The 10414-nt window shown below is 41.8% G+C and overlaps 1 protein-coding gene across 8 annotated transcripts in view; it reads left to right on the top strand.

The window, feature by feature from the left end:
* Fmn1 (formin 1) overlaps positions 1 to 10414 on the top strand; it is a 378745-nt gene that overhangs the window by 25540 nt on the left and 342791 nt on the right. For all 8 annotated transcript variants that reach the window (XM_033765033.1, XM_033765032.1, XM_033765037.1 and 5 more), the window contains one exon: positions 6442 to 8436. In XM_033765033.1, coding sequence (XP_033620924.1) covers positions 6573 to 8436 — 1864 coding nt within the window. In that variant the 5' untranslated portion in view covers positions 6442 to 6572. The remainder of the gene's footprint in view (positions 1 to 6441; positions 8437 to 10414) is intronic.

Below are 10414 nucleotides of genomic sequence, written 5' to 3'. Positions count from 1 at the left end.
TTTTTCAGAGTGCTGTAGTTTTCAGTGTAGAGATCTTTTGCTTCTTTTGTTAGATTGATTCCTAGATACTTCATTTTTTGGGATGCTATTGTAAAAGGAATTTTTTCCCTTATTTCTCTCTCCCTGAGTCTGTTATTTGTGAATAAAAAGGCTATTGATTTTTGAGTATTCACCTTGTATCCAGATACTTTACTGAATCTGTCAATTAAGTCTAGAAGTTTTTTGGTGGAGTTTTTTGGATCTTCAATGTAGAGTATCATATCATCAGCAAATAATGACAGTTTAACTTCTTCCTTTCCTATCTTTATTGCTTTAATTTCTTTCTCTTGTCTAATTGCTGTAGCTAATGTTTCCAGAACTATATTGAAGAGAAGTGGTGATAATGGGCATCCTTGTCTTGTTCCTGATTTTAACATGAAGGTTTTCAGTTTTTGGCCATTTAATATGATGTTGGCTGATGGTTTTTCATAGATAGCCTTTATTAAGTTGAGGTATAGACCATCTATTCCAATTTTTTGCAGGGTTTTTATCATGAATGGGTATTGAATTTTATCAAATGCTTTTTCTGCATCTATTGAGAGGATCATATGGTTTTTGTCCTTGACTTTGTTAATATAATGTATTACATTTATTGACTTTCGTATGTTGAACCACCCTTGCATCTCTGTAAAAAATCCGACTTGGTCAGGATGGATGATCTTCTTAATAATCCTCTGTATTCTTGCAAACCTTTAACTTTGAGAGTCCCCTTAAAAGCACCCTGCCTGGTTCCTTGATGCTATATAAAGTGGGGCTGCAAATGTCTGCTGAGCAAAAACATGTATTTTTAATTTTTCTTGTTCTAATTAGAGAGTCATTGTTTAAGGGCTACTTCCTTCATCTGGAAAAAAATAACTTTCAGTTAATATATGCAGTGATTGTTCATTATTTAAAGTTCCCATTAAAAAACTCCACAGAATGGATTCACATATCTGAATTCACATTTCTAGTTTTTGGAAAGGAAGCTATCTTTGTCTTACAATGATAAAAGAGAATGTACCCAGCCTACCTATGGGACATGCTGTGTAGTCAACCATCCTTGATAAATCCTTGAGTGTTTGATAAATGAGACTCTCAGCTTTATTTCTTCTTTAAATAATGAGAAATGGATTTATTCTTTCAATTTACATAATTTTTCTTACACAGGTGATAATATAAATTAGATAGTGAGATAAATCCAGAGATGTGTTGATGATTTCCAATTCTGATATTCTCATTAAGATCACATGGAAGATTGATACTCATTTTTCTTTACATAGTGAAGCTTTGAAGAGGTAAGGTAGAGGTGAAGATAGGATTCCGTGAATCACAGAGAGGTGAAATTCAGAGCTGTCTGGGACTGAGTAAGTGAGGAGAGTGACCAGTAACAAGCACCCAGACAAAGCAGCTGCAACTGGAGGAGGCACTGTGGTTGTCATTAGAGGATACACCTACAGGAGATCAGAGTTGCGGGGAGAGAGCCAGGAAATAAAGATCTTGACCCCTCTTTTATTCTGCCCTTCAGTCTCCCAATGGTAAAACCCAACAGAGGCTGGATTGCAAGGAAAGTATTGACTGAGTCTATGAAAATCAGTCTCCTGGTGCTTAGAATGATGTTAGAGGGTATATCATGAATATGAATGGACAAATAGGAAACTTACAGTTCAATAATGTGAGTTAAAGATAATCTTTCTCAGCACTCTTGGGCTTGATGAAGTCACAGGCATGACTGTGCCAAAGATGAGCAGAAGAAGCTTTACATTGGTCCTTCGGGGCCAGAGCCAATTAGGAAATCTATAGCCAGCAGACAGAATGACCGCAGCTGATTCTGAGATCTTGTTTTAGGTATTTGTGAAATATATTATGAACATTGGGTAGCATCTTCTAAAAGGCAATCATTTCCTATTATAATGAGGCACAACAGATATTTTCATTTGGGTATTTCCATTTCTGTTAATCTTCTTAATTAATTAGAGGAGGAATCAGGACTAAATTACCCCAGCAGCATTGTGGAGAGAAAATGTCAGTCTGGAGTTTGTGAGAGGAAATTGAAGACATGAAAACTCCCCAGGAAACAAAGTGCTTTTATGTCCAGCACAAGCAGAGAAAGTCACTTCACAGACCAAATTAAGATGTATAATTTAATGTGTGGGTCCTGCAGAGCTGGTGCACTGGAGCCAAAGCAGAATGAGGAAATGCTGCTTAGAATAGGCTTGTGAACTCAGCACAGAATGGCAGTGCTGTTGTGTTTAACCCCACTCCACATAGCTCTCCTAGTTGTTTTGTTTTCCCCCTCCTAAAACTTCCAGATTATTTGCCTCTAGTTTCTCAGGTGGAAATGTGTGTGATTCAGCACTGCAGCAAAGAACTTGCCCTGCCCTGAAGCTTCCTTTTCACATGACTCTTTACAGGCTTGAGGTTGAAATTCATTTGCTAAAAGCCAATGTTCTTCTCCCAAGATGAGGAATTCTTTTAGTTTCACAGTCAGATTAGTTAAATAACGTCAAATAATATTGTCAGTTGATGAGTTGGAAACTTAGGGATTATGACTTCTCATTCCCCAAAGGTCAGGAATGCAGAAGGGTGAAAGTGCCTGAGGTACATATGTTCAGATGAAGACACTGGCAGAGATGTCGGGAGCGGTAGTCTGATGGCTGATAGCAGTCTTCTTTTGTGGAGAAAGGAATTTAATTATTCCATGCTGCAGAGGCAGCTCTGTAAATACTGATGACAGTGAAGGTGTGTACAATCATATTGATAAAAATAATTTCTAACTATGGGAAAGGATGGGGGCATAAGATAATTTGAATAATATTTATTTCTATTTCTATGTATGTTACTCCTGTTACTATCAGGAACAGGAGAAAGAGAGGCTTGCTTATGTTATGGAAGCACCAAGTCACTGTTAATATTACACTGACCTCCAGGATTATTGGTTCTAATTTCAGCTGGCTACACACTGATTAAAAATTTTTGGAGCTAGGGTTTAGAGACATAATAAAAAGCATAATAAGAAGTTGGACTAGTGAACTAAGTTTCCTCCTTGGCTGCAGACATGGACACTACAAATACGGTAAGAGAACTCTAAACTGAAGTTTCCAGGTGGCTAAGGCAATACTATGAAGGATTTATTTTTCATAATGGTGGTTTCATACTATGGCAGACTTGGTCCCCAAGCCCCATATTGGGGTGCCACCTGTAGCTGATCCAGCTGGCCAGCCTTATTCAGGGACCTAGATCTGCCTGAAAGTGATTGAGGATGAATGACAAAAAGACCCAGAGTCAGCTTAACAGGCGGGCACCCATGGGGCTCCCACTGCTAATAGGAGAGGAGCTCCCCCTTGTCTGGATCCTCTTGACAAACTAGGTACAGGCAATCATAGTAACACAAGATTCATCTGCTTTCCAATAGCACATACTCTGGTAAACAACTTAACCTCAGATGTCTTAAGTTTTCCCTAAAGTGCAGAATCCAATCACCCCTGAGCACAGCCTTTCTCCTTCGTGCTGATAGAGGAGCCAGTTAGGCTGCATTTTTCCTCTGGTCTCCAACCAAAGGCTTTATTGCATTTGGCTTTATTGCTATAAAATACAACATCAAAATTTCTTAAACCTTGGTAACTTTGGTGACCTTGGCTTGAGTTTCCCAACTGTGACTGGTAGACTCTGACTTTTTCTCCATTAATAAAACCAAGACTTGGAAAAAGATTGTTTAACCCTATAATAAAGGACCACAGTCTATAGTCTCACAAAGTACGTGAACTTTATGTGAGGCCTCTTCCCCTTAATTTATGTCAGAATCTTCATTGGCTTCTACTTGACAGTTATGGTTTTTACTCCCAGACCCACTGAATTTTAATACCATTTCCTAAGCCTTATTGTTTAAGGGATAATCTTCAAAAGCAATGTTTCATCCAGTCAGACATTCATAGACTAGCCAGCGAATGTTAAGAGTAGCAAGATGTGAGATACTGTAGGATAAATTATTTAACACAAGGTTAGCAAAATAAAGGAACTCTTTTTGTTCAGATTGCCTGGAAAATCAGTTTATCAATGGAACGCCAGAGATGACATGAGGAGGAACATCACCTCGGTAGCAGTGGAGTGAGACCCAACTTTGAAACTTGCCTCTTCTGAGTCCTATCATTTTAGACAAATCTCTAGATCTCTCTTAACTTCAGTGTCCTCATCTGTAAGATAATGATGTGCTGATTACACGAGAGAACAAAGTGAACGTGTATGTGGATATATATATATCCAGTACCCGAGAGAGTTCCCCCTTAGGGAACACACTGTTAAGCAAATAGTTGTTTCCTGTTTGAAATTATGACCTCTGCTTTGTACTGCCACTTCAAACAGTTTCTGAAAAGTTTTCACTCTACTTTTCCCCTCCACATCACACACTTCCCAATCCAGGGCAATGAAGGAGGTAAAAGGCGCTATAGGAGAATGGTGCTGCAAGTCAGAGGAGGGCAGTCTGTCTTTCCACAATTCAGAATAGCACATCTGTTGCTTCCCTTCAGCTTTTCTGAAAATTCATAAATTGAACTCTTGATTCTAAGTGCTCAAGATCACACACAGTAGATGCTGACAGTTCTGCTATTTTATACCTGGTTTTGGTAAATCACATAACAAATAACCACCTTTCAAGTGAGTTCTTGGATATATCCAGAATGTACCAATAACTAACAGATGTGTACACTTACAAATATCAGAAAGATGAATCAAAAATAAGCAGCTTGGAAAGGATTTTAAAGCATGATTAGTTGAATGAGAATAGTCCCTTATAGAAATGTGAGAAAAGCAAGGCCTGCGCTGGTTTCTTATTTCTTCAGTGTGTCTTCATGTTCTTCTAACCCTTTCTCTAACCAAATGAGGAAACAGGCTAGGTGTGATGGTGCTAATCCCAGCCAAACAGGAAGCTGAGGCAGGATTTCGAGTTCGAGGCTATCCTGGGTAACATACTGAGATAGCATCTCAAAGTAAATAATCAAATAAACACAATTTAAAAATGAGAAAACAATGGAAGTGTATATGAATACATACTCAAGAATTAAGAATTCTCTGCCTTAGCAAGGAGGCTTTCAGGAAAAAGCAGTATTATTCCTATTTAAAATTATGCAAATTCTGAGCCCTCCTGGCACTTCAGGCAACCAGTGACTTAACTGTTATTTTATCATTATTAGTTTCATCTGTCTCCCTCAAGGAATTCCTAATTTAAAAATTTTCTCCAAAATGTACTTTTATGTAACTTTTTCGTATTTATTACTAGATAGAAAAATCCAAGGAGAATAATTCACTACAGATAATAGTGGTTATTAGATGGTTATTCTGTTACCATCCCAGGGGGATTTCTTTTAAATAAGGTAGACTTGAAGATGGGACATATATTAATTCAAGAAATGAAATATTGTGATATAGAATTTTAAGCCTCATGTTAGTGTTGTGTAGATTTTTGCCATTTCTAAGGCCCCTCAAATCACACGAAGAAGCAGCTATCTTCACTGCTTCTAGGACATTTCAGCCATCTCTCTGGTGAATTAAAAATCCATACAGCACAGTAAGTATTTTTCTCTGTCATTCCACCTAGATTCAAATGGGTAGCAAGTAGAAAAAAGAAAAATCAAACCAAAACAAAGCCCAAAAGAACTTGATTAAACACCCTGAATTACTTATTTAAATTTTAAACTTTTAAACTTCAATTTTCACTTTAACTTCATGTTTGTGTTCTAAAACATTTCTTTCCCTCTGTGCTTTAAGTTAAAAGGCTAATGAATCTAAGATCTTAGAAGGTACTCGGCGGAGGGTATGAAGGCTTAACTTATCTTTGCAGAGGAATACAGTGGACCTTCAAGTTACCACTGGCCTGACATAAGAGCAACTTGGGTTAATTAGGTTAATGGAAGATTCATCTACCTCTTTTTATCTATAGCATGTACCCACGTAAACATCCAGATCTCAGCTGTATTGACTTACAACCATCTTGAGTTTCAACCAGCCCTGGGGAACTGATAGAGCCCCTCAAGTGTCCACTGTATTCCAGACATGAGTTATTTGAACAGTTATCCTTTCTAATGATCTCCAAGTCCATTTCCTTAGGGTTTCTGGGAAGTTTGATAGCTGTGTTTTAGAGAAGGTTGTAAACTGTGGCCCAGAGAAGTTGAGAGACCTGATCCAGGCAGTAGGATGAGTTCCCTTATGGGGAGAGGGGACACACTGCTTCTCTCAGTTGCAAGAAAGTTCCACCTGGCTAAGGGTGAGGTGGGAGTGGGAAGGAAGATGGTGCTGGCTATTGGCTGATGCCTTGAATTGGTTGAAGTGAGCTAGAGAGGAAGGACGAGCTGTAGCTGTTTTGATTTGTATTGGTGGGTGATTTATGTGCTCTGTTAGACCAGCTGCTTTCTTCCCCTGTTCCTCTTACAGGCAGGCTCCTTGCTGGAGATGACTGTCAGCTGCCTTCTCTGCGCAGTCACCATCACATGCCTCACCACTGGAGCCTGGGAAGCCTGACCACAGACCGGCATCTCCAAGGCATGAATAATTAGGTAGGCATAATGGAAGGCACTCACTGCACCCTTCTGTTGCGTAAGCCCATTACGGAACTCTGCTACATCAGCTTCTATCTTCCAAAGGGGGAAGTCAGAGGATTTTCATACAAGGGCACTGTAATTCTAGACAGATTCAATAAAGGTTTTCATAATTGCTACCAAGTCAGGGAGGAGTCAGACACCATCAGCCTCAGCCAGCAGCTGAGCGAACTTCCTGGTGACATATTTTTCAAGCCGACTCCCACGAAAGACATTCTAACTGAGCTGTACAAACTCACAGCCGAGAGGGAGAGGCTGCTGGCCGATCTGCGGAGCTCAGACCACATCCTGGGCATTTCCATGGGGAACCAGGAGGGGAAGCTGCTGGAGCTGTCTGTGAGCCTGGCTCCTGAGGACGACTGTTCCCAGCGTGCTGGTGACTGGTGGGGGGAGCTCCCTGTGGGCCCGCTCAATAAGAGGAGCACCCACGGGAACAAAAAGCCCCAGAGGTCTGGTGGAAGGAGAGAGAGCTTTGAGGTGCCGAAGAGAAGGAGAAGGAAAGGGCATGGAAGCCAGGAATCCACTCCTTTGATGGGGAAGGACCAGATCTGTTCCAGCAGTTGCCATCCTCCTAGAGCACCACTTAATCTTCAGCTCCTAGAGCAGAGAGGAAACTTGGTTCCAAATGGAGTACTCACATCTTCCCGGCAGAGGAGAGAAGGCTGCCCTGAAGACATCCCTGGGACCCCAGATGCAGACCTTGGCTTTGCGAACTTCACGATGGCCTCAGAGGATGCTGGGCTTGGAAGAGGAGTGCGGCCCCTTGACAGCTGTGCCACAGAAGCAGGAGACGATGGTGTTCAAGAGATGCCCAGGAGGACTCACAGGCTGGAGCGTGAGCAGACAGGTTTGCCTGAAAGCCAGGAGGGTGCTAAGAAGCATCCCAAGGCACAGAGGGGTGGCCTGGGGAAGCTGGCTGAGCAGACCTCAGGGAAGAAACCTATTTCCAAAGTGGTGGCCAAGGTCCAGGATCTGTCCACTCCGGTGCAAAGAGTGGTAAATGTGCATCCTGAGGGCGAGGAAAAGACTGCTGCTTACCCAGAGGTCAAAGCTGAGTTTGTATCCAATGTGGACTTGCTCACCCTCCCAGGGGCTGAGGCTGGGGCAGATGGATCCAGGTGGCAGAGCAAGGAGCAGCAAGGGACCAAGTCACTGCAGTTGCCAGCCAGAGAAAGAGCCTCTATGTCTGGCTTACCAGCCAGCGCTGATGGGGCTGTGAACAAGGTGCTCCTGAAGGTGATTGAGAGTGAGAAGTTAGCTGAATCCACCAAGGGGAAGAGGCTGGGTGTCCTCAACACAGGGGCCACCCGTAGCCTCCAAGAACCCAGAAGCAAGAGAAGGACTGGGGTGCCCCAGAGGGGCCACAAATCCTTGTTTCTGGATCTGCCCTGCACTATAGGTCCTGACTCCTCAGAGTGCAGAGGTGATGAGAGGACACTGTCATCCCCAGTACCAGCAGCTCCCAGCATGGGATTTAATAATTCATCCTCTCAGTCCAGCACACACCAGCAGCAGTCACTTGCTCTCTTGCCTCTCTCTCCAAGGCATTCCAGCCCTGAACAGCATCACAGAATCCTCCAGTTCCCTCCACTATCCAGTGAGAGGGAAGCTGCTCTTAATGATTTTCCCAGTAGACAGAACAGTATCTTCTCTGCATCCCCCTCTGCTGAAACATTGGAGCCATCATCTTCTGCAAAGGTCACGGAGACCAAAGGTGCCAACCCGGCCTCCCTTGGAGCAGACCAACCTCAGTTGGTACCTGGGGAAAATTTGGAGAAGAGCTTGGGGCCTGGAAAGACCACAGCTGAGCCACAGCAGCCATCACCTCCAGGTTAGTCCTTGTTTATGACATTTAGCTCTGTTCATGGGTGACTCAAGAACTATCAGGCTGCTTGTGCTGTTCAGAGACTGGGTAATTAACAATGGACTGGAATTCCTAGGCCTGTTGGTTCACCTGGTAGCAAGAAAAGTAGGAGTTGTACAGGGCATTATGGAGATGGTGGGGATGGTGTTTACTTAGAAGCTAAGAGGTGTAATTGCTTTCAGAAGCAAAAATTCATAAATTCTTTCTGGTTTACTTATTAATTTATTTTGGCACACTCTAAAGTTGCCACCATGGTTGCTTGAACTGGCAGGGAGAAGTTTCAACTTGTCCCTGCCTTTGATCCTTTCCCTGCTCCTTGACCTGAACTCTGGTGTTCATGCTGCTAGAATCATTGTAGAAGTTCTCCAAGCAGAAGCCCCCAAGTTTATTGTGTTTTCATCTTCTGTCTGTAGTCACAGTGTCTTGCTTCTTTTAATCCCCTTCATGAGTGCCATTATTTTATAACAAAAACCTTTTTAACCAGAAAGGAAGAATTCAGTCTAATTTGAAGAAACTTGGTTCAGATTTTTTTTTTTTCACTGTCTTCTGTTTACTCCTCTCCAACCAAATAGGAAGTAACTGTCTATTCTAAAGTTTTACTTCCAGGTTACTACTGTGACTGGTGTAACATTATTTCTCTTGCAAAATGTGTATTAAAGAGTTCATAGGACTTGTATGCTTAATGGAATTTAAAATTTCACATGAAAGTAATTTTGGAAGTTCAACAGGGAGCGCCGCCTCTGTGTTCACTGTATTTTCCAAGCCAGTGAGGCCAGGTGGTCAGGGTTGTGTATGCCATTGGGCAGGTGATGTTCTTTTTGGCAGTCCTCTAACACCATATGGTCGGTGTCTGCCTAGGGAGTACCTCGTAGTATGATATATGGTCTCTTACAAGTTAGAGAAGATTCATATGCAGTTTCTGATATAAAAATTATTTGTTTTAAGAAACAGGGAGTTTCTAAAGCTTTCTGTTCATTTAGAACTGGTGATATAAGTTCTTCTGAAACACTGATCCAAAGAGTTTCCTTTAAAATGTGGTAACTATTTTTCATCTTATTTATCTCATTTATAATCCATCAGTCTTAGTTTGGTAAACCTTGCTGTTTTCGTAATATAACCTAGCTGCCTCACTAGGAAACTCCTAAAATCATAGATTTTATGTCATGAATCACAAAGCTGTCGTGATGAAAATACTTTCACACTATGGATTCTGGAAACTTGGAAAAACTTGGCAAAAAACAAAACAAAACAAAACAAAACTCTGCAGAGTTAGGTAAGCCCAGCCCTTCCTATTCTTTTTGGTTTGAGACAAGGTCTCCCTGGGTCCCTAGGTTGCCCAGGCTAAACTCTAACTTGTGATTCTCCCGCCACAGCCTCTCAACGTGCTGGTAGTACAGGTATACAACACCACACCCAGCTCCAAAGATTCTTTTTAGAAATCATACCAAATTCCATGATTGTGTGTGCCCCTCATCCTGAAACTGTGCATTAAATATACGTACTTTATTTTAGGCCCCAGTCTTCATTGGAATCTTTAGAAGCGCTTTGAGGAGCGAGTCTTAAAAATCATAGGGATTCCCTGCTCGAGAAGCTTCCTGTGCTCCTACGCTTGCAAACTGGAAGAGTTGACAAAGGGAAGGAGAGTATGAGTGGAGAGACCTTTTTTTCTGGCTCTGGTTTTATGCTGGGCTCTTTATCCAGGATACCCATTCACTATCTTTTATTGACCCTTCTCTGAAAGACACTGAAGAAAGAGCAAGCTTTCCAGATGGGATCTTTGACCTGTAGCATATGTTCTTGTCTCTTTTTCTCTCTTTACTGCTGTAACTATGCGTGCTTTTCATGTTAGATCCTTCAGTCCCTTTCTGCAACTGGTGAGATCAGACAGGGAGAATCTCCTGTTTCTAGCTGCTTTTGTCCTTTCTCCAGTTCTTCTCTCACTCAG

This window comes from Fukomys damarensis, unplaced genomic scaffold (assembly GCF_012274545.1).
Source record: "Fukomys damarensis isolate Sample0158 unplaced genomic scaffold, DMR_v1.0_HiC HiC_scaffold_17, whole genome shotgun sequence".
Taxonomy (NCBI): domain Eukaryota; kingdom Metazoa; phylum Chordata; class Mammalia; order Rodentia; family Bathyergidae; genus Fukomys; species Fukomys damarensis.
This window is presented reverse-complemented; position numbering and strand designations above follow the sequence as displayed.